The 24,706-nt window shown below is 42.8% G+C and overlaps 1 protein-coding gene across 7 annotated transcripts; it reads right to left on the reverse strand.

Annotated features, from left to right (window-relative positions):
• Nucleotides 1–87: 87 nt before the first annotated feature.
• Nucleotides 88–23,496, reverse strand: GTF3C2 (general transcription factor IIIC subunit 2). Of its 7 annotated transcripts, XM_037812699.1 has the most exons (20): nt 23,278–23,316; nt 22,141–22,197; nt 17,818–18,089; nt 17,319–17,640; nt 16,446–16,731; nt 14,618–14,712; nt 14,145–14,222; nt 13,900–13,998; nt 13,235–13,462; nt 12,955–13,066; nt 12,633–12,741; nt 11,494–11,519; nt 11,181–11,310; nt 3,053–3,197; nt 2,793–2,954; nt 2,504–2,591; nt 2,117–2,245; nt 1,671–1,823; nt 1,410–1,517; nt 88–1,124 (listed from the first exon to the last, which is right to left on the reverse strand). In XM_037812699.1, coding segments are annotated over exons 2-20 (2,763 nt in total). In that variant the 5' UTR covers nt 22,143–22,197; nt 23,278–23,316; the 3' UTR covers nt 88–905. The 7 variants fall into 7 exon arrangements, with proteins under 7 accessions (XP_037668627.1, XP_037668629.1, XP_037668626.1 ...); XM_037812701.1 differs by lacking the exon at nt 22,141–22,197 and having other exon boundaries at nt 23,278–23,496; XM_037812698.1 differs by lacking the exon at nt 23,278–23,316 and having other exon boundaries at nt 22,141–22,771.
• Nucleotides 23,497–24,706: the final 1,210 nt, after the last annotated feature.

Consider the following 24,706-nt stretch of genomic DNA (forward strand, 5'->3'; position numbering starts at 1 on the left):
AGTTGAAATAAAGTAGCTGAACATTTAAGAAGTCAACAATGTGACCGTATCATGAAGGACCAAAAATCATGACGTGTAAAAGAATGATTGAAGTAATGGAAGATATTTAATCTAGAGAAGAAAAGACTTGGGAAATACGTGATAGCTATTGTTAAATACTTAAAAGGACAAGCACAGGGAAGAATGACTAGATTTTTCCTAACACCCATGGATAAAATTTATAGTATACTCTTTGACTTGATATAAAGAAGATCTTTTAAAACATGACTGTCTAGGAATGTTCAAGTAGGGTCAAATGACCAGTGATGGGGAATATTTCATAAGCAGGAGCAAGTAAGATCTGAGTCACTGTCCTATTGGTAGGGTATTTGTGGTATTCCTCAGTTAAAGAAATACTTCAGCTTCAGCCCAATACACATCCCTCACAAGCTTGTGTGTTGGTTACTCTGAAGAGAAAGTTTGAGAAGGCAGTAACACTGGGTCCTGGAATACAGTCAGACAGGAGCCTTCATGCAGACACCCTTTCCAATTCTCCAAACACCCATTTGCATGTGATCTCAAAAACACCCAATTCCTTTACTTGGCTTTACCCACTTGACAATATGCTCAATATGAGCAATTTGACTCTCAAGCCTAGGTCAGGCCTGAGTGTTTCTTGTAAGCCATAGTTTTAGGCTGAGGAGCCTTGAGAGTTTGTGGAGGGAGAGCCCCTCTGCCCGCAGAGGGCTGTTATCATTGGAGAAGTCTGTGGAAGGAGAGGGATCTAAGGAGTCCTGGGAGGCAGGAGAAAAGGTCCAGGCCTGGGCAGCATCACTGTCCAGGAAGGCCCCAGTTCCTGTGGCACTATGCATGGGGGCCATTTGTTCTTGACCAACTTCATTCCAAGGGGCGTGTGTGGACCAAGACTAGGGAGTGGGCAGAAGGCGATGGCTGATTGGAGGGAAGGCAGGCCCTTTCGGCGGGGAGGATGGCTGGAACATAGTACTGAAGTGGGCTCGGCTTTCAAGCTGCATACGGTGGCCCAGTGGGGAAGTGAGTCCTCGGACAAAATGGATCCGAACCAGCCCTGACTGCCCCCCAGATACCAGCCATCCATAGGAGTCCAGATTTGGGCTGAAACGTACCTGTAAAGAGAATAATAAACAAAAGATAGACACCTATGGTTGGTGCTTTAGGGTGAGTTCTAGCTGTATGAGAAAAAAAATGGGCCACAGTCTGAAAGAGAAGTGGCAATGAGGAGAGGACAGTGAGTGAGGCATGTCTATCAAGTGCTAGATGATTAGATGATGACGTTGCTGATGTTTTCCCTCCTAAAGCTGTTACCTTCTCTTCCAGTTCATCGACCACCAGCTCAGAGTTGGAGGAAAAGGAGAGAGGAGGGTAGAGAAGATGAGAGAAAAGGTTCTTACCTTATGAATAGCCTCCAGCTGCAGCCTGTCCAGGCAGAGCTGAGACTGCCCCTCTCCTTCTTGCATTCGCAGCACTGGTTCCCTACGAAGCAGATCATGGAACGAACCCTGGGGAAGAATGTAACAGGATGGAAAAAGTGAGCAGCTTCTTAGTTTTTTTTTGCAAATTTGTGCTGGAACTCTTTAGGGTTCCCTACTATACAGGAACTAAAGCTTTCTACCTTTTCTAATGCCACACCCATTCTCCTGACCCCAACTTACCAAATCTGTGTCTTGAAAGAGCAGGTAGTGATGGTTGACAGTTTCAGCATAAGTTCGAGCCTTGGGAGGATTGGGGGCCCCAGAGGAAGCAGAAGAGTGATCTTGACCTTCAGGGCTTTCTTGATACGGCATCAGATCTGCTTTATATATAGGCTAGAAAGGTGACCGTGAGGTTAGGTTCTATATTACTGAACACAGAAAAAAAGTAAAGGAAGAGGAAACTGGTTTGGGGCAGGAGAGACTTAAAGATGGAAGAAAGTAGTATGTTTAACCAAATGCTCAGATTGAGTAGAGTAGAGAAGATTACCCACAACTCTGCATTAAGACTTTCAGGGATAGTATCAGGCCTGGAAGACCTGACACCAACTTGTACTCTACCAGGAGTTGGGAGGGGATGTGGATTTGGATCCAACCAATGGTGCTGCATGAGATATTCATATACGTACAAATCTTCGTTCGACAGGTCGCTTGACATTTATTGGGTTCAGTGCCATATCAGGCAATATTGCCGCAATGAGCTCTCCAGATATATCTCCTGCGGCTATGGTCCCAAGCCAGTCTGATCCTGAGAGACTCTAACAGGAAGAGACAGCTTTCATTCATATATTCACTCAGTTCTAAAGTTGGTAACAACTGCACAGTATGAGGGGAAAGAGACACACACACACACAAACAAAAATGAGCTTATTGTAACCCATGTCCGTGATGATAGTTACCACAGACCTATCTTTTCCTCCTCCTACCCAACATACAGCCTCTTCCTGACCACCACTAGGTGAGTACATGAATAGTTTTTCTGTGTAATAAAGATCACGAAAGAGAGCAAGGCTCACCCAGACAGTGCCTTTTCGAGGAGCAGTGAAGTAGGCCTTGAAACCAAAGTAACCAGCATCAATATAATGAATTCCACAGAGCCCATAACTATAAGAGAAAGAGAAAGAAAATAAAACCTCCCTTTTTCTAAGATTAGATTCATTTCTTCTCCCCAATTCCTTCCAGAATGCAAATTACCTCAGTGAAACAACTCTCAACCCTCCTTTCCCCATAAAAATCTGGTACCCTTTTGCATCCCAACCCACAGGGCCTGCCCCCAGAACTACTACTGTTTCCGCCTTGCCGTACGAGGCATAGCAGTTGTCCTGAGCCACAGTGACACCATTGTAGGGTAGCAGCCAGGCCAGCTCTGTACTCAAGAAGCGCTTGATAGAGTTTATTGGTTCATAAGGCCGTCGAAGATCCCAAAACTTGATTTTCCGGTCACTCCCAGCAGAGACCAGGAAGTGACTGTGAAAAGAGGGGATAAGATCGAATTTGAACAAATCTGGAAGAGTCAGCTTGTCCCAGTCTTCACCTGCTACCTCCACGACTCTCCTCTTCTATACCTGTTAGCTTTGCACCACTGAAGGGTACGCACAGCCTGGTCATGAGCGAGGAAACACTGGAAGGGGTAGAGCTTCAAGGAACCATCAGATAGCCGTATCCGCTGCAGAGGTGAGTTAGTAGGAAGGTTCCAGAAGACCACCATGCCTGAGGTAGGGACAGAATGTGTAGGCATTAAAGGCAAGTTCTCTTTTCCTTGCTTTAATTTAGATCTCAGGGCCCCTAGGACCTTTGACTTCTACCCTCAGATCCGAAGCCTTATGGAAGGGTATGGGGATCATGATCAGCTACCCAAGAACCCCTCAATTGTTAATTAGTCAACTTGATATTTCAGCCCCCATTCTTATCAATAAAAAAGTAACAGCTCAGTCTGGGACCTGCAGTTAAAGAAGACAGGTTGAATGTACCCCAGTAGCGTCTGTCTACTAAATAAAAATAAAGGTATTTGAAAAAGGCATAAGCTCTCTAGGCTGAAGGTTGGCAAACTACAGCCAATGGGCCAAATACAGCCTGCCACCAGTACTGGTATATAAAGTTTTATTGGAACACAGCCATACCCATTCATTTACCTAATGTCTATGGCTGCTTTCACCTTACAACAGCTGAGGTGAGTAGTTGCAACATATCCATACAGCCCACAAAGCCTAAAATATTTACAGAAAGTTTACCAACTCCTGCTGTAACACAAAGAGAACAGGCAAGGAGCCAAAAGCCGCAAAATGTAAAGGGACAGAAAACAAATGGACAAATAGGAACTAACTTGGCTGACCTATATACAAGACTGGTAGAGGGGAAGGTAAGTCAAAGGGATAACTCTGATTAAAAAGAAAAAAAAAGCATTTAAAAAATAACTGGGGGTTCTGCAGTTGGAGAGACTTCAGCGCTCCACCCCCCAGAGATACTTTGAATAATCAGCAATAACTGACAGAAATATCTTTCTCAAAGTTCCAGAAAGCAAAGGATTGCAGTAACAGGGTGAGTGCCAAATCTAGAAAAAGGCTGCTTAAAAGTAGCAGGATCTCCTGGCGCTCTGGCTGGCCCTTCCCCCACCGCTCGCTCACTGACTCAGCAAGGCACTGGCCCACTCTCCCAGTGAAGCAACCTGGTCCTGGTTCTGGAAGGAGCAGAGTAACCCTCATGCACAAACTGGGAATAAGTATGTCTGGCCCAATCTGTCTGGAAGTGGTCAGAGGGACTTTCTATCCCAGAACTTGCCCTCCATGTAAAAGGCAGCTCACCGAGCTCTCCTACAGAATGTTCCAGGAATCAGTCCCTCTACCAAAACAACTACTGAACTGGCAGGATCTGCCTCAATCAACTGTTTTGGAACACTGAAGTCTAGTGGAACACTGTGCAGTATCCAGGGAAAGGCGGGAAGAAGAGGCTAGTAAATTGTATTAAGTAGCAGTGAATTTCACCCTCTATCCGGTGGCTACCACCCCCATTCCCCATCTGTGTGGCAGGCAGCAGTGGGGACTGCACACCAGGCTCCTGGTGCAGCTTGCAGGTGCCAGGGTGGGCTATCAGGACCTAGACATCCAAAATTTGGGGGTGTGGTCTGATCACTGATCACTGTTTTTGATTAGCTACTTCACATTGCTGGGCAGCCGACTGTAAAGAGGCCAATGTTCCAAACCACAATCACCCCCTTTCAGGGAAAAGCAGCAGAGGTCTTAAAGTATACCTATTTTTTCGTCTCCTCTTAACACTTTCCATTCCCCATTTGGAAGAAAAAATAGTTTACGAAAGTCACAAATTGACAGCTCCAGCCAACAACAGCAACAACGAAAATAACAAAAACCCTTGTAATATCAGAGGAGTGGGAGAACTAGACTTCCAGAGTGACAACAACATAATACTCAAAATGTCCAGATCTCAACAAAAAATTATAAAACACCCAAAGAAACAGGAAAGTATTGCCCACTCACGGGATAAAAAGAATTTGCCAGAAAGCATTCCTGAGGAAGCTCATACACTGGAACTATTAGTCAAAGACTTTAAATCAACCTCTTAAATATGTTCAATGAGCTAAAGGAATCCATATACAAAGAACTAAAGGAAATTAGGAAAATGTTGTCTGAACAAAATAAAGACATGGAAATTATAAAAAGGAACCAAACAAATTTTAGAGCTGTGAAGTACAGTAATTGAAATGAAAAACTCATTAGATGGATTCAACAGCAGATATGAACAGGCAAAAGAAAGGATTAGTGAATTTGAAGATAAGACAACAGAAATTATACAACGTGAGGAGCAGAAAGAAAATAGAGCCTGAGGGACCTATGGGACACCATCACACATGTCAACATACACATCATTGGCATCCCAGAAGGACAAGAGAGAGAAAGGGGCATAAAAAGTATTTGAAGAAATAATGGCCAAAAACTTCCTAGATCTGATGAAAGACATAAACATACACATACAGGAAGCTCAACAAACTCTAAGCAGGATGGACTCTAAGAGATACACCAAGACACATTATAGTGAAACTGTCAAAATCCAAAGACAGAGAGGATTTTGAAAGCAGAGAGAGAACGGTGAGTTGTCGCATATAACGGATCCCCAATAAAATTAAGGGCAGATTTCTCAGCAGAAACCATGGAAGCCAGAAGACAGTGAGATGGCATATTTAAAGTTCTTAGAGAAAAAACTGTCAACCAAGAATTCTATATCTGGCAAAATTATATTTCCAAAATGAAGGGGGAAATCATGACATTTACAGAAAAATAAAAGATTTTTTAAAAATGGTCTTAAAATGTTCAAAAATTGATTGCAGTGATGAATGCACAACTATATGATGGTACTGTGAACAGCTGAATGTACAGCATGGATAAATGTATGGTGTGTGAATATATCTCAACAAAACTGAATTTTTTAAAAAAAATGGCCTTAAACCTTGCAAGTTGTTGAAAAAGGGATGGTATTGGGGAAAAAATATAATCAAAGCAAACTGGAGTCTATGGTTAACAGTAACATTGTAATAAGCTTCCATTAAATGTAACAAAAGTTATATACCTAAAGTTAAATGTCTACGAGAGGGAGATGTAATAGGGGAGGGGAGGTATTGGATTCTCGGTAGTGGTGTAGTTGTCTGACCTTATTATAATGTTGTTTTGTATGGTATTTTAATTTTTTAAATCCTTTTTATTATTCTTTAAAAATTTTTTTGGCATAATGATTACGTTCAAGTACTGACTGTGGTAATGAATGCACAACTACATGATGATACTGTGAACAACTGATTGTACACTGTGGATGACTGTATGGTATGTGAATATATCTCTATAAAATTGCAGGGAAAAATACAAACAGGGATACAAGTGCTGGAGAAAACATGCAGAGAGGGATGTACCAATTTACTGTTGGTGGGGAAGGAGAATGGTGTAGCCTATCTGGAGGATAGGGTGGTGGTTCCACAAGAAGCTAACTATGTGGGTGCCATAAGGTCCTGCAACTCATTGGGTTTATACTTGGAAGATCTGAGAGCGGGTACAAGAATGGACATTGGTACACTAGTGTTTACGGCAGCAGTATTCATGATTTGCAATGGATGGAGGTGGCCTAACGGTACATTGTCTGATGAACAGAATGGTGAATTGTGGTGTACGCATACAATAGAATACTGAGCAGCTGTAAGAAGGAATAAAGCTGTGAGACACACAACTAGGTGAATGGATCTTGAGGACAGCATTTTGAGTAAATTATGCCAGAAACTAAAAGATAAACATTATAATGCCTCACTAATATGGACTAAATACAATGTGTAAATGCTGAGAATTGAATCAGAGCACAGCTTATCAGGGGAACACTTATTGTAATGGTCCCTACATTGTAAGCTCTTACAGCAGTCATATCTATTCCTGAGTAAAGTAATGGTTATCTCTAAATACTGAGATGCTGAACTCTTTGTGAAAAACCTCATTGGTCTCTGGAACTTTGGGTATCTGTGTGACACCTGAAACTCAGAGCTAGAACTCAGCAGCTATGAATGTCAGTGTAGCCTCATAGAGCAACTGTTAAAAAAAAGCTGAAAAAGAGTTCAGACTTCAATTAGAGTTATGAATGAAGAGGTTCTGGTTAGGACTAAGGCAAATCAGGCCAAAGGGTAAAGGACAATACTGACTGTGTTTTAAAACTTCAACTACTGTGTGAGACCAAGGGAAGAGAGGTTTATTTGGTGCAGGATCTATATTTTCTGCACCACACTAAATAATTAAACTTGCACAGTTAGTTTATTCAAACACCATAATCACATGGAACTTTGAATAGGAAGTGAGATCTAGTAGGTTTCTACAGGTGAGTGTGACATCCCAATACATCCCAAAGTAATTTCAGCAGAGAATAAAAATACATTTGCAAGGCTCCCTTAAGGAACTGGGGAAAAATGCAAGAATGTTGGACTTCCCCACCCGGGTTATTACTGATATTTTCACAAACTTTGAGGACTAACAATTTAGTAGGATGAGCCCTCAATCTTGGGGCTTGCCCTTATGAAGCATGTTACTGCAAAGGAGAGTCTAAGCCTACTTATAAATGTGCCTAAGAGTGCCCCCCAGAGAACCTCTTTGTTGCTCAGATGGGGCCTTCTCTCTCTCTTAGCCCACATAGCAGGTGAACCCATTGCCCTTCTCCCTATGTGGGACATGACTCCCAGGGGTGGAAATCTCCATGGCAACATGGGACATGACTCCCAGGGATGAGCTTGGACTGGGCATTGTGGAATTGAGAAAATCTTCTTGACCAAAGGGGGAAGCAAAATGAAACAAAATAAAGTTTCAGTGGCTGCAAGATTTCAAATGGAGTCGAGAGGTCACTCTGGAGGGCATTCTTATGCACTATATAGATATCCCTCTTTACTTTTTTGGGTATTAGAATAGCTAGAAGGAAATACCTAAAACTGTCGAACTGCAAACCAGTAGCTTTGATTCTTGAAGGCGACTGCATAACTACATAGCTTACATGGTGTGACTGTGTGATTGTGAAAACCTTGTGGCTCGCACTCCCTTTATCCAATGTATGGACAGATGAGTAGAAAAATGGGGACAAAAACTAAATGAAAAATATGGGGGTATGGGCAGTGGTGGAATGTTTTAGGTGTTCTTTTTTACTTTTATTTTTATTTCTTTTGGAAAAGGAAAATGTTCAAAAATTGATTCTGATGATGAATGCACAACTATATGACAGTTACTGTGAATGACTGTAGGGTATGTGAATATACCTCAATAAAACTGCATTAAAAAAATGGTCCTAAATATGCTCAAAGAGATAAAAGAAAACATGGACAAAAAAACTAAAGGATATTAGTAATCTTTTAGATGAATACAAAGAGAGTATCGATACAGAGATGTAAATTATGAACAGGAACCAGAGAGAACATGCCAGGGATAAAGAGAGAATTCTGAATTCAAGAGGGAAGCAATGCATCACATACGTGGGAACCTCAAGAAGATTAAGTACCGATTTCTCATTGGAAACCATGGAGGCAAGAAGGCAGATGATGATATATTTAAAGTGCTAAAACCAAAAAACTGCCAACCAATAATTCTGTATTTAGCAAAGCTGTCTTTCAAAAATGGGAGAGGAATTAAGACATTCCCACATAAACAAAAGCTGAGGGATTTCGTCACCACTAGACTGGCCCTACAAGAAATGCTAAAAGGAGTTCTGCAGGTTGAAAGGAAAGGATACTAGACAATCAGCTGAAGCTGCATGAAGAAATAAATACCTTGGGTAAAGATAATGACATGGTAAAAATAAATACCAATATTATTTTTTATTTGTAACTCCACTTTTTACTTCCCACAGGATCTAAAAGGCAGATACGTAAAATGTAAAGATAAATCAATGGTTTTGGATTCATAATGTATAAATATGTATTTTTCACAAGAATTACTTAAAGTTGAGGGGATGGAGGGATATAGGAACATAGTTTATGTATGCTATTGAAGTTATGTTGGTATCAAAGCAAATGAGACTGTTCAAGATTTAGGTCGTTAAATTTAAGGCCCATGGAAACCACAAAGAAAATATCACAGAATATCCGTGCACACAGAGACAGAAAGACTACAGGTTACCAGGGGTAGGGGGCAGGGGCAATGGGAAGTTAATGCAAAATGAGTGCAGTTTCTGTTTGGGGTGAAGGAAAAGTTCTAGTAATGGATGATGGTGAGGGTACTGCAACACTGTGAAATGTGATTAATCCCACTGAATGGTATGTTTGGGAGGGGTTGAGATGGGAAGATTTATGTTGTATATATGTTTACACAATTAAAAAAATAAACAGAAACTAAAGAGATAACGAGAATTAAAAGCAATACATGATACTGGATGGGATCTTAAGAATTGGGGGAGTTCTAGACTGTAAACTCTTACAGCAGTCACATCTACTCATGAGTTGTAATGGTTATTTCTAAATTCTGAGATGCTGAGCTGTTTGTGTATAACCTAGTCAATCCCTGAAACTTCGGGTATCTGTGTGACACCCGAGACTCAGAGCCAGAGTTCAGCAACTATGAATGTCAGCATTACTCCACACAGCAATTGTTAAAAAAGCTGAAAAAGAGATCAGACTTCAATTAGAGAAACAAATGGAATGGACTTGGTTGGTACTAAGGTAAATCAGACTAAAGGGTAAAGGACGATGATGATACTGTGTTTTAAAAGTTCAACTTCTATGTGAGACCAAAGGAAGAGATGTTTATTTGGTACAAAATCTGTATTTTCTGTACTACACTATATAATTTAACTTGTATGGTCAGCTTATTCAAACATCATATTTACATGGAACCTTGAATAGAGGGTGAGATCTGGTTGGTTTTTACAGGTTAGCATGAAGCCCCAATACATCCCAGAGTAATTCGGGCAGAGAATAAAAGTATTTGCAAAGACCCCTTGAGGGACTGGGGAAAAATGTGTTAATATTAAACTTCCTCACCTGGGGAATTCCTAATATTCTTGTAAGCATTGGGGACTACCAGTTCAGTAGACTGAGCCCTTGATCTTGGGGCTTGTCCTTATGAAGCTTGTTCCTGTGAAGGAGATGCTAAGCCTACTTACAATTATGCCTAACAGTCACCCTCAGAGAACCTCTTTTGTTGCTCAGATGTGGCCTCTCTCTCTAAGCCAACTCTGAAGGTAAACTCACTGCCCTCCCCTCTATGTGGGACATGACTCCCAGGGGTGTAAATCCTGGTAATGTGGGACATGACTCCTGGGGATGAGCTCGGACCCGGCATCATGGGATTGAGAAAGTCTTCTGGACCAACAGGGGGAAAAGAAATGAAAGAAAATAAAGTTTCAGGGGCTGAGAGATTTCAAATGGAGTTGAGAGGTCATGCTGGAGGTTATTATTATGCATCATATAGGTATCAGTTTTTACTTTTTAGTGTATTAGAATAGCTAGAAGGAAATACCTGAAACTGTTGAACTGCAATCCAGTATCTTTGATTTTTAAAGACAATCGTATAACTATATAGCTTACACAGTATGACCATGTGACTGTGAAAATCTTGTGGCTCATACTCTCTTTATCCACTGTATGGACATGAGTAGAAAAAAAGAGATAAAAAGTAAATGAATAATAGGAGGGGGAGGAAGGGTATGAGAGGATTTGGATGTTCTTTTTTACTTTTATTTTTATTTTTTTGAGTAATGTTCAAACTTGATTGTGGAGATGAATGCACTACTATATGATGATACTGTGATCAACTGATTGTACACTTCGGATGATTGTTTGGTATGTGAATATATCTCAATAAAATTGCATTAAAAAAGAATGGAGAAGAAAAAGATTAAACGACATTATTAGGACATAAGAAAAAATTGGAATATAGACTGTAAGCCTTATATCTATGTTATATATATTATTTTTAATATATTTATTTCTCTCTCCATCTAATCTTTTGATCTTTAAGCATAGAGAAGTGCATAAACTGATACTCATCTATTCTTAATTATTTTCTGAGTAAGAAAGTCTAATGACTTTTTTCTTTCTTCTTTGCATTGCTTTATATTTGTATTTATAACTATATAATGTCCAGCACTGAACCAAAAAAGAAATAACAACCAGAAAACAAGCATATATAAAAAGCTTAAAGAGCAGTAGCTCCTTATGTTTGGTTTGTATTTTACCATTATAGTATCCAGCAGCCAGGTGGTGGTGTGGCCGGGTGGGCATCCAGGCCAGGCTAAGGCACTGACCACACTCAGAGGGGTCTGCAGCTTGCATAGATCCCACCTGAAGGGTGGCCACACATTGTACCTGCAGGGACAGAAGAGATGGGCCTGGGGTTAGGGAACCCTACTGTTTGAAATAATGGCTCAAATCAGTGTTTTATCCAGCAGGGCAGGGAAGTTTTTCAGAGGGAGGGGACTCACTGTGGAATGAGTAGAGGGAGGCTCTAGAAGATGGAGCCTCAGCTAAGGCAGCGGGTCCTTCACTCACCTTATAGATGGCAGGCTTCATTGCATCTGGGAGGAAGCAGAGCAGTAAGTGATGCTGGGGGTCCTGAGGCCTGAGCTCTTATTCAGCCCCTGCTCCCTGGCCCGCCCTTCCCTTATATCTCCTTGAGAAAGCCCTCATCTTTCTACCACCAAATTCACAAATCCACCTCCACCCATTCCATCTTCTTTCCTTCTGTTGTACCTGTTAGTATCCTTCCTCCTATCAGAATGGCTAATCCCTTCACTCTGCTGTCTTCTCATTCTCTCTCATCTTTTCCAGAACTCTGCTTTTTCAGTGAGCCTGCCTTCTCCTGCATTATCCATCTTTCTCTCTTTCTACTGGATCATTCCCATATTCACATGTAAACATGCACTATTGTCTCCTATATAAAAAAACAAAAACACCTTCCTTTACTCCACACTCACCTCCAGCCACCACTCATTTGCCTTCTTCAAGCCAAACTTCTTGAAAGAATTGTCAACACTTACTGTATTCACTTCCTCACTTCCGATTCCCTCTTCAACCCACTCCTCCTCCACCAGACCACCAAATATGGGACCACCCAGGGCTTAAACCCGGATGCCCCCTTCCGGAAACATTCAGTATTGTTGAAAAATAAATAAATTCAACAAATTGGAGCTGCCCATCTCTGACCCCTTCCTCTTCTTGCTCATCTTCAGCTCTATATTCTTTCCTACTCATCTCAACAAAGATACTGTGAGTGTATGAGTGGTGGTGAGGACAAGAGAGGCTAGGAACCAGATTAGTAAGAACAAGAAGAGTAGAGCAGGGGAGATGAGCCCCATCTGTCAGCCCCCACCCCAGCAGTTTTACACAGCCAATTAGCTGTGTCAGCAAGAGAGAGAGAGGCCTGAGAGCACACAGGGAGATTAGGGAGGAGGGGGGAGAATAAAAGAAAATGTGCTGAAGGGGTCAGTTAGAAGATTACAAAAGAGACTACCACCTGCAGGCTGCTAAAAAGAGACCTCAAGAACAAATATGTGAAGTCAGAATGGGAGGTATGGCTGAGTAAGGCTATTCCCTAGAGTCTGAAATGGGAGGAGTTTTAGGGGTGATGAACAGGCCCCACTAAGCTCTGGCCACCCACACAGCCCTGTTCTCCTGGTCATGCTACTTACCTGGGGACTGCTGAGCCAGCAGGGCCTCAGGATGGGGCAGACTGAATAGCAGCACCTTCCCGTCTGAGCAGGCAAGAGCCAAGAGACCCAGCCGGGGCAGGAGAGGAGCCTGGAGGGTGAGACCAGGTCTGTGTTGAGGCTTGCTGCCTTGAGTGCCTCTCAGAAAACCTTTGAGGTTTCACGTCCCTGGAAATATGTTATGGAGGTACTGGAAAAACTTGACCTCTCGCTCTCTAACCTCCCTTCTCCCCACTCTGGGAACTCTTAGGGCTTCTCTGTTATGGTTCTGAGTCCAAGGGTCCACAAGCAACTGGGGAAGTACCTTCCGAGGGGTGCCTGGAAGTTCCCATGCTCCACTGGGGCAGAACTTGAGGTCCCAGATGCAGCCGTGATCACAAGCAATCCCATAGACAAAGTGGGCCCTGTTGCCAGGACTGGGGAGAGAAAGCATGTGGGGAATGGGTAGGGAGGGTCCCAGGGCTGCCAGAGCATATGTGCCCTTTGTTTCAATCTGGTCCTAGCCCTTCCCCTACACTGCCCAGTCCCCATCCTTCTCTCCCCCTCAACCACCGTCCCACAGTAGTGTCCCAGCCCCACCTCACCAGCTTTCTTGCTGCAAGGTCCCAAGGTCCCAGAGCTGCAGCAGCCCTGGGCCTGAATGAAGTTGGCTCAGAGCATGTGTCTCATTCATGTCAGGACTGGAGAAAAGGGCCACATACTGTGAGGCTGCTGCCCCCTCTGGCACTGGGCACCAGTCCAGAGCCCAGAGTGGTCCCCCCGTGAAGAAGGACACATCCCAGCGCTCAGGGTGTGCTGTGATCGAGCTAAATCTAGAGAAAATTCAAAGATGGGGTGAAGAAAGGAGTTGATAAAACGTAATGAGGACAGAATATCAAGAACAGTCTACAGGTGAGAACAGTCCTCAGCCACCACTTTCTTTCCCAAAGTCTATCCTGATCCAGCTCATGTTCAGAGATGATGGGCTGTTCCTTCTGGTTCATCATTGTATTCTCTCTAGGGTTAGTCTGTCCAGGTCTAACTGAGTACATGTGACCTTGTAAACTGGCTTGACCCTCAGTCCAGCCAGCTCAGTGATGAACACTGTGAATTACAGAGGTTTGTCCAGCTCTAGCCAGACTCCTTCCCCTGGGACCAACTGGACCAGCCATGGGGAAGGGCAAGGCTAATATGGCATTTCTTTCAACATTCATTTTTACCTGTTTCTGTTCTCCTAGAATCACATAAAAGGCTGAGGTCCAATCTTTACCTGTTTATTCGGTAAAGGGTGGCATCTTCAGGAAGCCCTTCGCGTTGTACTGAAAAGAGTGGCGACTTCTCCTCCTGGGGCAGGTAGGAAGCTGCCTCACTGGAGGAAGGAGAAGAGAAGAGACTGTATTTGGAAGAGTTTCACCAATCCCGGGATTCCAATTACAAATCTAGAGTCTTCTTTCGCCATTTTGTCTCCAGTGGTGCCATGCCCTCCTAGGCTTCAGAGATGTCTCTTCAACTTACATTTCAGATAACAAGTGCCACTTCCAGGCCAAAGGAATCCATTCAGCAAACTCCCAGTATGAATGCTTCTGTTCTCGGCTAGAGGAACAAAACAAGCATTAATGGAGGAATGGAGACATTCTTGGCAGCACTGTCCAATAAAACTTACTGTGATGATGGAAGTGATCTTCTATCTATGCTGTCTAATCAGAAGCCACTAGCTGCAAGTAGCCATTGGACACTAGTAATGTGGCTTCTGTAACTGAGGAACTGAATTTCCAATTTTCATTAATTTCAAATTCCATTTAAATAGCCACACGTGGCTGGTGGCATAGCTCTGGAAATCTTGCCTTTGGAGAGTGCCTTTTGGTAATGCATGTCATGGTAGAACTCTGCCCTGGAAGTGCCTTCTCTTGCCCATTGCTCCACTTCCAGATCCTGCTTTGCACTCCCACACCACCTCTTCACCTCTAGCCCCAATCCCCAAGACTCACAGTTCCTTGGTGAGATGGAGGCACTTCCAAACAGGAGCCATGATGTGATTCGGTAAGCCATTCGGAGCCACACCTCGGCAGTGCGGCTTCTGCTTCTGCAGCGTGAAAATGAAGAAAATGAAAGAGAATTTTATAAGCTAGTGAGAATGTCCCCAGAAGACAGTTTTTTTTCCCCAGCTTTCATCTGCTTTTAATTCCTTTGGCATGACTGCCCCTATAGCCTCTACCCTATCAGCATCTTAAAAAGGATTAGTTTCAACCCTTACAATGACTTCTCCACCTTCTGCTCCTACTCCTCCATAAAAACTGCAAAATCTGTTATCTATTTTCTGTTCATTTTCCTTGATTTCTCCATGGCATTTGATTCCTATTTGCTTCTTGAAACTCTTGCCCCATGGGATAGTCTCTGGTTACTTGTCCCACCTCTCTAATACTCCTTCTCAATTTCCTCTGCAGTCTCTCCCTGCTCTGCTTGTTTTGTTCAATGACTGTAATCCCTAAAGTCCTTCTGTCTTCTTCTCGCCTCTCTATCCTAAACTCTCTTGGTGATCTCAACAATTCCCATGGCTTTGAACTACCATCTTTACACCGGATTATCGAATTTACATCTTAGTAGACGTAAATTTTTCTCAGCCTCAACTTTTCTACAAGTTCTAGACCAATACAGTGCCATGCCGAATCACGTTAGGGCCTGAGGCAAAGAGAAAAATCAGTGATACAGTTCCTACCCTTATTAAAAAATTTTGATATTCTGTTCATCATGCATTAGTTGCATTGATTTTGATTTTTTAAAATATTGCCTTGAAATATCATTTATCTTGACGACTAAGTTTTTTGGTGTTCCCTTAAATTGTGCACCCAAGACAAGTAAGGCATTGGTCCCTATATATATTACTGGCTACTGGGCATCTCCAGCAGTTGGCTCACAGCCCACAGGCACCTCCAACTCAACATATCAAAAAGTGACCTCATCATCTTCCCTGCCCATCTTTACCTCCCTCCCAAATCTCCCAATATTCCTGTGTTCCCAAGTTCAGGGTATGGTGGCACAAGTTAAGCTAGAAAATCCTATTCAACTTCTTCCTTTCCTTTAACTCCCAAGTCATGTTAATCCTTTTATCTCTTAAATCTGCCTCCCACCTTCTCTTCCTTTACTGCTTGACGCAGGCCCTCATTATGTCTACCTGGATAAGTGCAGCTGTCTTCTAATTGTCAACAGCAGCTTGACCTATTTTCCTAACTGATCATGTCATGTTCCAACTTAAAATCTTTGCTGGCTTCTTGTATTCTAAAGGATGAAAGGCATCCACTTTGCATGGCGTGCAATGCTCTTACCAATCTCTTAGTCCTTTCATCCTCTCTAGTTTAATTTCCCCTGTCACTTTACCCCATGTCCTATGCTCCAGCCATAACTACCTTCTGGGAAACCATCCCCTCGGGGGAACCTCTATTCACCCTTCAAGACCTAGCTCAGTTATCACTCCTCTGAGAGACTGAAGCTGTTAATCACCCTTCCTCTACATGCCAAAAGCATTTTGTTCACTCTTGGTACAACACTTTTCACACTGTGAGCTTTTGTGAGGCAGGACTCTGTCTTGTTCATATTTGTGCTTTGTAGCACAGAACAGATGCTCAATACATGAATGAAGAATCTTGGTTACTACCCACCTTCCATTTCTCTAATAACCCAACGTTTCTGAAGTTGTCCGTATCCTCTTTTACATTCTTTTACCATCATAATTAGCAGGCTAAAGCTATCCTGGGCACCCTGCTGACTCCCTAAAAATCCTACAATTTACCCCTTTGCTTTTCTGTCCATTTGTGTTACCCCTGAAGTGGATCCTCGGGGGGTGCTTCGGGGCACTGGAGGCTCGGGGTCAGATGAGCTCTCACTTGGGGCCTCACTTTCTTCCCCATCTTCAGCTTCAACCTGGAGAACAAAGTCCTCATCCCGTGCAGTATCATCCTCTTCTTCCCCACCCTGGTCAGCTGCCTGCTGCCGGCTTTTCTTCGGTTTCATGGGGCTGCTCAGTTTGGGGCTTTCAGGACAGGACACTGGAGCAGGCAGGGCTGTTGACAGCTCTTCAGCCAATTCCTGAAGATACAGAAGTGCCCTGTGGGATAGGGCAGGATCAGAGCTATGCTCACAAACACGTAACTGAGAGCCCACTTTTCTGGACACTTTGGTTGATTCTTATCTCATTTTATCCACCCAGTAACCCTGTGAAGTACGTATTAATTTCCCCTTCCCCTCTGGTAGATGAAGAAACAAAAATTCAGAAAAGTTAAATAATTTGGCTAAGATGATTCAGATAACAAATGTGAAATCTGAACCCAAGTCTTCCAACTCCAAGTCCAATGTACTTTTCAATCACAGTCAAAGATCACAGAAGGCAAAGGGAAAGAATAGAAGGGTACATGTACCCTGATAGATACTAGGGTGGTGGAACAGCAAGTGAAGTGCTGGGGGCTTTGTGAAAAGCGTTATGGGGTACAGAAAGTACACCTCCTAAACAGGCCAAGTTAGCAATGGAGAAAAGATGCTGTGGAGAGAGCTAGAAGACTGCTCAAGTCCCCAGGACCCAGGCACCACCCTGCTTACCTGACCCTCATCAGAGTCATCTTAACTTTCTAACACCTGCCCCACCCTGATCCCTTCACCCCAATCCCCCTCCAACAAGCTGTGCCCCACAATCCTTACACTTGGGCAGCCCTCCTGCGGGGTCGTTCCCCAGGAGGGGTCTCAAAATCCTCAGGGGGCCTCTTTGGAGGTGGAGATTCTGGCTGATCTAGGCCTTTCGACAACTTCAGCAGTAGCAGCTCTGCCTTGGACTTTCGACCTCGTTTCTTAGGCACAGGGGTGGACAGAGGGTTGGACTGATCTAAGAGACCAGGAACCAGAGGGGCTGATGGAGGATTAGGTTGTTGGGGCCTTTTGGGGCCTTTTCGTGTCCTACCACCTCTCTTCCGGCCAGGCTTGGATGCCCTAGGCTTTGAGACCTTTGACATCTCTGAAGAAAGATCTGTAGAGAAGAATGCATCTGTGAGATGAGACCAGAGCTCAGGTCAAGCCCTGCTGAAACCTCTTTGGAATAGATTACACCACACTCAGGTTTGTAAGATCCTGTGAGCTTGAACAGCTCTCTTCCATTTTAAGCTAGGTGCAAGGAGACAAAAAGATGAAAGGACAAGGTACATACCCTGTTGTTCCGGTCTAGAGAGGCTTTCCTGCTCTGGAGGAAGCTTCAGCTTATTAGGAGAGTCCTCAACTTCAGGCCGAGGGGTAGGTAAAGACATCTCTATAGAAGCCTCCACACTTGCTGTTTCTGAAGAGGCCTCAACACCGAGCTGGTTTAGCACCTCTTGTCCAGGAGAGTCTACCACAGTCATGTTCCCCACGGGGCCGGCCTCCCCCAGGTCAACACAGCCGACCCCGCAGGTATCCATCAGCACCCCCCCAAAATGGCTTCCCCTGCATACAGAGACATACAAATGAGAAGAAGGCAGAAGCTAATTATGTTGCTTACATATACCATTAGCTCAGATTTTTCTGCTTCTCTGTCCTTTTCTCCCCTCACCCCTACAACCAGAAACCTGAGCTCCCTGATTAGTCACTCAATTACCTTCTACATGTCAGGCACTGTTCTGGGCACTGGTAATATGGTAATATGACAGACAAGGTCCCTGCCCTCATGGAACTTACACTCTGGTGGAGCAGACAATAAAGTAAACAAATTATTTATAAAAGCTACCATCTATTAAATGCTTACTGGGTGCCAAGGACTCTAAGTGCTTTATTTACATTATTTAATTTCAAGCTCATAAAGTTTCTTGTAAAGAGATTACAGTGACTGCATAATTATTTAACTCTTCTCCCTGAAACCCAATGAAATGAATCACCCTCCAATGAGAAAGAGAGAAAGAGGGAGAGAGAGAGAAAATCACCTATTAGGAATCAAGGGACAGGCCACGACTGTCAGATACTATAAAATCTAGATCAAACTGAAGAAGGATGCCTAAAGCTAAACAGATTTATTTAAGAATAAGTAAAAGAGTTTTCGGGTACCCTGCCATCAATCATCTGTATGGGGAGGGTGGCTAGGCCATGTGACAATTAAGGAACATTTCATGACATCAAGGGACCATTTCCAAATTGAAGAATAGAATTGAAGAAAACTGTCATTAATCTTCATTTTCTTCAAACCCAGAGAGTCAGCTGTGTAAACATGGACCAAAGTAATCTGACAGAGATAAACCAAATACTGACCACTAAACCAAAAACCTGAACAACACAGAACTCAAGGACCCAGTTTTTTGGTAAGAATAACCTGCTTTCCTATAACAAAGAGAGGAAAATAAATCCCAAGAGAGAATACTCCATAGGTCTGTGTATGTCTTAAGGATAAAGAACTCATCAGCCTCAGTGGAAAAGTATGATAATACAAATAGCACAAGAAATAGCTTAAAGAAGCTACAGTCTAGGCAAATTATAAACTGTGACAATACCTCACCCTCTAACTCAAGTGCTAAGGATACAATACAAGATCATGTGCTTAGGATACAATATAAAAGTGCCAAGATAAATAGAGGTCAATGAAAATCCACCTTGCGTAAAGGTTGTTTTCTGGTAAATAGCAAGTCTTCATAGAATTACTCCATTCAAAATTAGTAATAAACAAACCAGATCTAATACAGAACCCATGCACAGGTACTACAGAAAGAATATAAAGGAAACAAACAAAGATGAAAAGTACCCTTTGGAAGAATTGCTCCAGAAAACAGAACAAAACTTCCAATAAAAACTTCTAGACTTCCAAAACAAATAAACAAAACCAAAATGGAACAAAACCAACACAGACTACAGACTCCAAGAAACAAGAGAGTAAAGGAGATGCAAGAGATCAGAGATAAACAACAGCAAAGTAAAAAGTGAGCTAGCTGACAGTCATAAGGAAAGAAACTAAGTAAAAGAGTAAAATCATAGAAAACCACAGCAGAAGCAACAAGTAGAAACTATACCGCTGAAAAGAGAATCAGTGACATGAAGGACAATCTTGAGAAAAATCACACAGACTGCACAGAGATAAAAGTGATTAGTAAGATGAAATAGATGGAAAAGTAGTGGAGAGCCAACAATATGAACAATTGATGTTCATAGAAAAGAGAGCAGAAAAATGGGAACGGGGGGAAAAATGTTTCAAAAATTTTAACAGGAGAAGTTTGCTAAAATTAAAAATATAATAGGAAGAAACTCTCCTGAAATAAATGAAGACCTGTTTATAGATCAAAAAGGCTCACAGTATAAAGGGGAAAAATCAATAAGAATCCTCAAATCCAAGAATTATCTTATAAACTCATCCATTAAAAGAAAGAAGGAAGATTCAGATTGGTCAAAAAGCCAGGATGAATTAAAATATACAGGACAAATGTAAGCAAAAGAAATAATTATGGTGATAGCAAAGTTGAATTCAGGGATAAAGGTATTAAATGGGACAAAAAGGGAGTACTTTATAATAAATACAACTTCAAATCATATAAAAGATATGTCATGAATCTTTAGACATCAAACAAAATAGCATCAAATATGCAAAGCAAAATCTTTAGGAAATACAAGAATACTTTCATTGACAGATCAAGTAGATAAGGACATTGATAGATCAAGCAGATAAGGGCAGAGAAGATATGAATACAGTAATTTCTGACCCTTATATTGGTTAAGGTTCAGTTGCATAGAACAGAATCTTCTCTAGCCAGCTCAAGTAGAAAGGGATTTATTAGAGGGTATTACATGGTTCACATTAGTGGATGTCAAAGTGTGACCCCAGAACCAGCAGTATCAACATCACATGGGAATTTATTAAAACGCAGATTCCCTGTTCTATCCCAGACCTACCGAATGAGGAACTCTGGAGGTAAAGCAACCCATTTGTTTAAAACCCCTTCAGGTGTTTGCAAGCACACTCAAGTTTTGAGCCATATGCATACAGGATCATTGGAAGGGGTGGGGGTAGGGTGGTACACAATTTAGGAACAATTGCTTGTCAAATTGGGAAACTGCTTCTAGAACTGATAGTTCAAGAATCATATGGAAATAAAACAAACACCTATGTTTCTGCCATATTTCAACTTAAGTTTGATAGGAACAATAACTTTTAGGACCCCAATTTCTTTAAAATTTAAACATACACAGCATTTAAACAAATAGAAATACAATAACAAACCAATTGACATTAAAAAAAAAAATGGGGAGCCAATGAATGCCTCTTGGCAAGCGTTCAACTCAATTAGTGGGAGCCCAATGCCCAGGCCTATAGGAGAAAAGCCTGTAAGCTTCATGCACTCCATGTGTCATGGACATCTGTCTATAGAAAATGGGGAATGTCTGTTAAGGTAAGGACCTGGTTAATTAGAGATCAGTTAAGAGAGCTTCTACATATGTATCAAAGATTTTCCATACCAGTACACATAGTTGTATCTCATTCTTCTTAGCTGCTGTATCGTGTTCTGCAGAATGATGGTTTAGACATTCCTGATTTAATGATTAGGTTACAATACTACTTCAAACAAAACTGTAATGAATAGTCTAGTACAGCTCTCTTCACTGAGAGATTATTTTTCTAGAATAATCACCTGGAAGTGGAATTAATGTATTGGATTAAAGGGTATGCTCATTTCAAAATTTAATAGATACTGCCAAATACCTCACCAAAAAAAAAAAAATTATATACCACCAACTGAATATCAGTACCTATTTCACCACAGCCTTGTCAAGCTTTTTAGTTTTTGCCAATCTGACAGGTGAAATAATTCTTCCCTATTTCACTTATTTGCATTGTCCTGATAATTAAGGTTAGCAACTTTTTATACGTTGAACATCTATATGTCTTCTGTGAATTGCGTATACGTACTTTGCTCATATTTCTATGGAACTATTGTTTCCTTATAATTTGTGGGGTGTTACAAATATTTTCCTTCTATATCTGCTTGTCTTTTAATTTTGTTTACAAATGTTTCTCCTTAAGCTGAAGTTTTTAAATTTTTATAAGTTAAATTTCTGAATCTTCTCCTTTAGGGCCTCTGCTTTGAGTCTTAAAAAAGCATTTCCTGCCCCACTGATATAACCATACCCTCTTTTATTTTCTTCCAATAATTTTTCTAGTTTTGGTTTTTACATGTAGCTCTTTAGTCCATCTAGAACTTTCATGTATGACAAGAGATAAGAGTATTTACTTGTTTCATATTTATTTTCCCTGAAAGTTTCATAAGATTGGAATCTTGCCTATCTGGTTTCATTGTTGTATCCAGAACCTGATACATGGTAAATGCAATACTTAATTTTTGTCCATTAAATGACTGATTCCTCAAGGTAAAAAAAAATCCCTGTAAGGATGCACTTCTCATGGAAGGCAGCAACAGGGTGTGGTAGTTAATTTCCATTTATAATTTCACAATACAAATTTTGAACACATAGTAAAGAAACGGGTGTTTAGTAAATTTGTGCCAGAGGGTTTATAAAATCTTACATTTGCACCCCAACTTGTCTGGTTCCCTTGCTGCTCCTGGTTGTCAGCTTGACCTTCCTAGCAAAGGAAAAATAATTACATAACACTGCACCCCACATATGGAATTACTCTAAACAAGCAGTTTGATCCAATTCGCTGTTTTCCCAGGAGTTCCTATGGTACAACTGATGATATGCAAGATGAATTTTTAATGGTACAAAATAAAAGTTTTTATTTTACTAGTTGTGTTTTTAGTTTAACTTGTATTAAAAGGTAATACTAGCCCATGAAATCCACGGTTTCATTCATATTGCTAAGACTAAAGCAGTCAGACTTTGGAAATAAATCAATTTAAAGAAAACTACGAAAATAATACATACATACCTAATAAATACAGTTGCTAAAAAGGGATGGTGAAAATGGTGATGGTACAGAAATAACAGGTTTGTGTAAAAATATGTCTCTGAGACAACAGGGGTTGGCCAGACCCGACATCCCTCCAACAAAGTGAGTTACCTCCGGGGGGGGGTGGGGTTTGAAGCCGCCGCCTCGGCCTTCCCCACCAGACAGCCACCCTGTCGCGGGATAAGCGGACAGAACAGGGAAACATAACTGGCCCTTGGCTGCGCCAATGGGGTTGCAGCGCGCCGGGAACAACCCTCGGGGTAGAAGAGCCTCATCCGGGGGGCGCTGGGACACAGATGAAAGTGCTGGAAGACCCGCCACCACCGCAGGAACGACCGCCTTTCCTTCCTTAGTCCTGGCCTTGGGGACAGCTCTCCCAGCCTTGCCAGAGGCGAGCCCTGAGTTTTTCTAAGATTAAGGACTTGGCACGAAGCAATTATATAGGTTCAAGGGGTCCGAGGAACGCAATGGAAGTAGCACCGAGGCCCGGACACCGGATGCCGCGTTACCAACACCGCGTGGGGAAGAAGGCAAGAACCGTTGTTAGCAGAGATGGTTGCCGCTAAGGGGAAGAAGGTGGAGAGCATGATGGTTTCTGTACGGGCGCAAACGATGGAGTTCGCGATGCTGTGCGGAGAGGCACTAGCTGAGCTGGAAGTTGGCACCCAATATCTTAAGTGCTACTGGGAAAGAAGAGAGAGGAGTAATCGTGCCCCTCCCCACCCCCCGCACACCCAGCTGCGGTACACTCACCCTCACCAAAGTCCTTCCGGAAGTCCAAGTTCGAAGATGGCGCCGCCTGTTTGGTCGCGGTTTTATGACGAAATCTTGTCGCTCCTCTTCATTGAACCCCCAGGGCACAAGGTAAACACGTGAGCTTGATTGGGCGTTTGGGTCCGGCTACGTTTTCTGTTAGACTGGGTATCCAATGGTGCAGTGCAGAAAGAGTTACGGAGCCCTCGGGGGGCCGGCGAAGCTCTCAGGGCTGTCTAGCCCGGCCGGGGACGCTGCATGGCCTTATGGGAACTGCAGTGTCCCGAAGGGGAGGTTGACGCCTGCGCGATGCCGGCAGTCGCGTCCCGGTGGGTTCCCACGCGGCCTCAGCCCCGGCCTCGACTACGCGGGGCCCAGGCCTGGCTCTAGCTCCCCAGTGCCAGCCCTGCCCTTTGGTCAAGACTTCCGGGCCTGTGGCCGGCAGGGCCAGGCTGGGCCTGAGGGTCTTTAACTGCAGCCCTGACACCGTCCGAGCCGGGCAGGGATCGGGAGACAAAGAAATCCCTGCCTCCGGCCGCCAGAGGATGGTGGGGTTCTCCTGCATCCACTGCGAGGCAGCTCCCGCAGATCCAGTCACTGGTGCAGTCGGCGATGGACCCGAGACAGAAAGAAAGTGAAAAGGGGCATGGGAAGAGATCAAGATAGAAAGGAAGGAACAGGAGTAGGGAAACCTTCACTGCCGGAGTGAGCCTCGGGCTTAGTCCCTGGCGGTGGTAGGCCTTGCTCCGTTCCCCACTGGAGGGTGGGATGCAGGTGAAGAAGGAAAGATATGACACGTTTCTGTCCCTTTTTTGATACACTTAAAATCGCGTTAATTTCACAGGTCTCCACATATCCAGTAGGTGAGCCTTCAGGATGTATATATACCAACAGGAAGTGGTGGGGTAAACTAACCTTCTTCCCAAACATTTCACGCATTAAATTCCCTTGATTTCCTTGTGTATAACATTTAAGAAAAGAATCTGAGGAATCTAGCAGAAACTTAAAAAGGGGGAATAAGGGGAGGACACTCAATTTCACTCCCATCCCATCTTCACCCCCCACCCCACCCCTTAATGGCCTAAAGACAAACTTTGGCTGTGCTGTGGCTTAGGAGCAACTCCTTTGTGAGAACACAAAATTGAGTGCAGCTTCCTTAATATATGTCTTACATTGCTTGTCTGATGGAAGCTCTCAGTTTCAAACATTTACTTTTGTATTGAACAAATCTATTTTCTCCATTCCTGCTGCCTCACATTTTGCTATTTTGGCTTGAGGTATTGTAAAATTGCATTTAAACTAACAATTGTTTTTATTTTTTGGACTAAGACATTTGAAGTTTGAACTTCAAAAGAAACAAAGGGTATAAAGTGAAGACTCCTTCCCACCTCTGTCTCCAGCCACAGGTCATATCCACACAGGAATCAGT

Source organism: Choloepus didactylus, chromosome 20, assembly GCF_015220235.1.
Source record: "Choloepus didactylus isolate mChoDid1 chromosome 20, mChoDid1.pri, whole genome shotgun sequence".
NCBI classification, from domain to species: domain Eukaryota; kingdom Metazoa; phylum Chordata; class Mammalia; order Pilosa; family Megalonychidae; genus Choloepus; species Choloepus didactylus.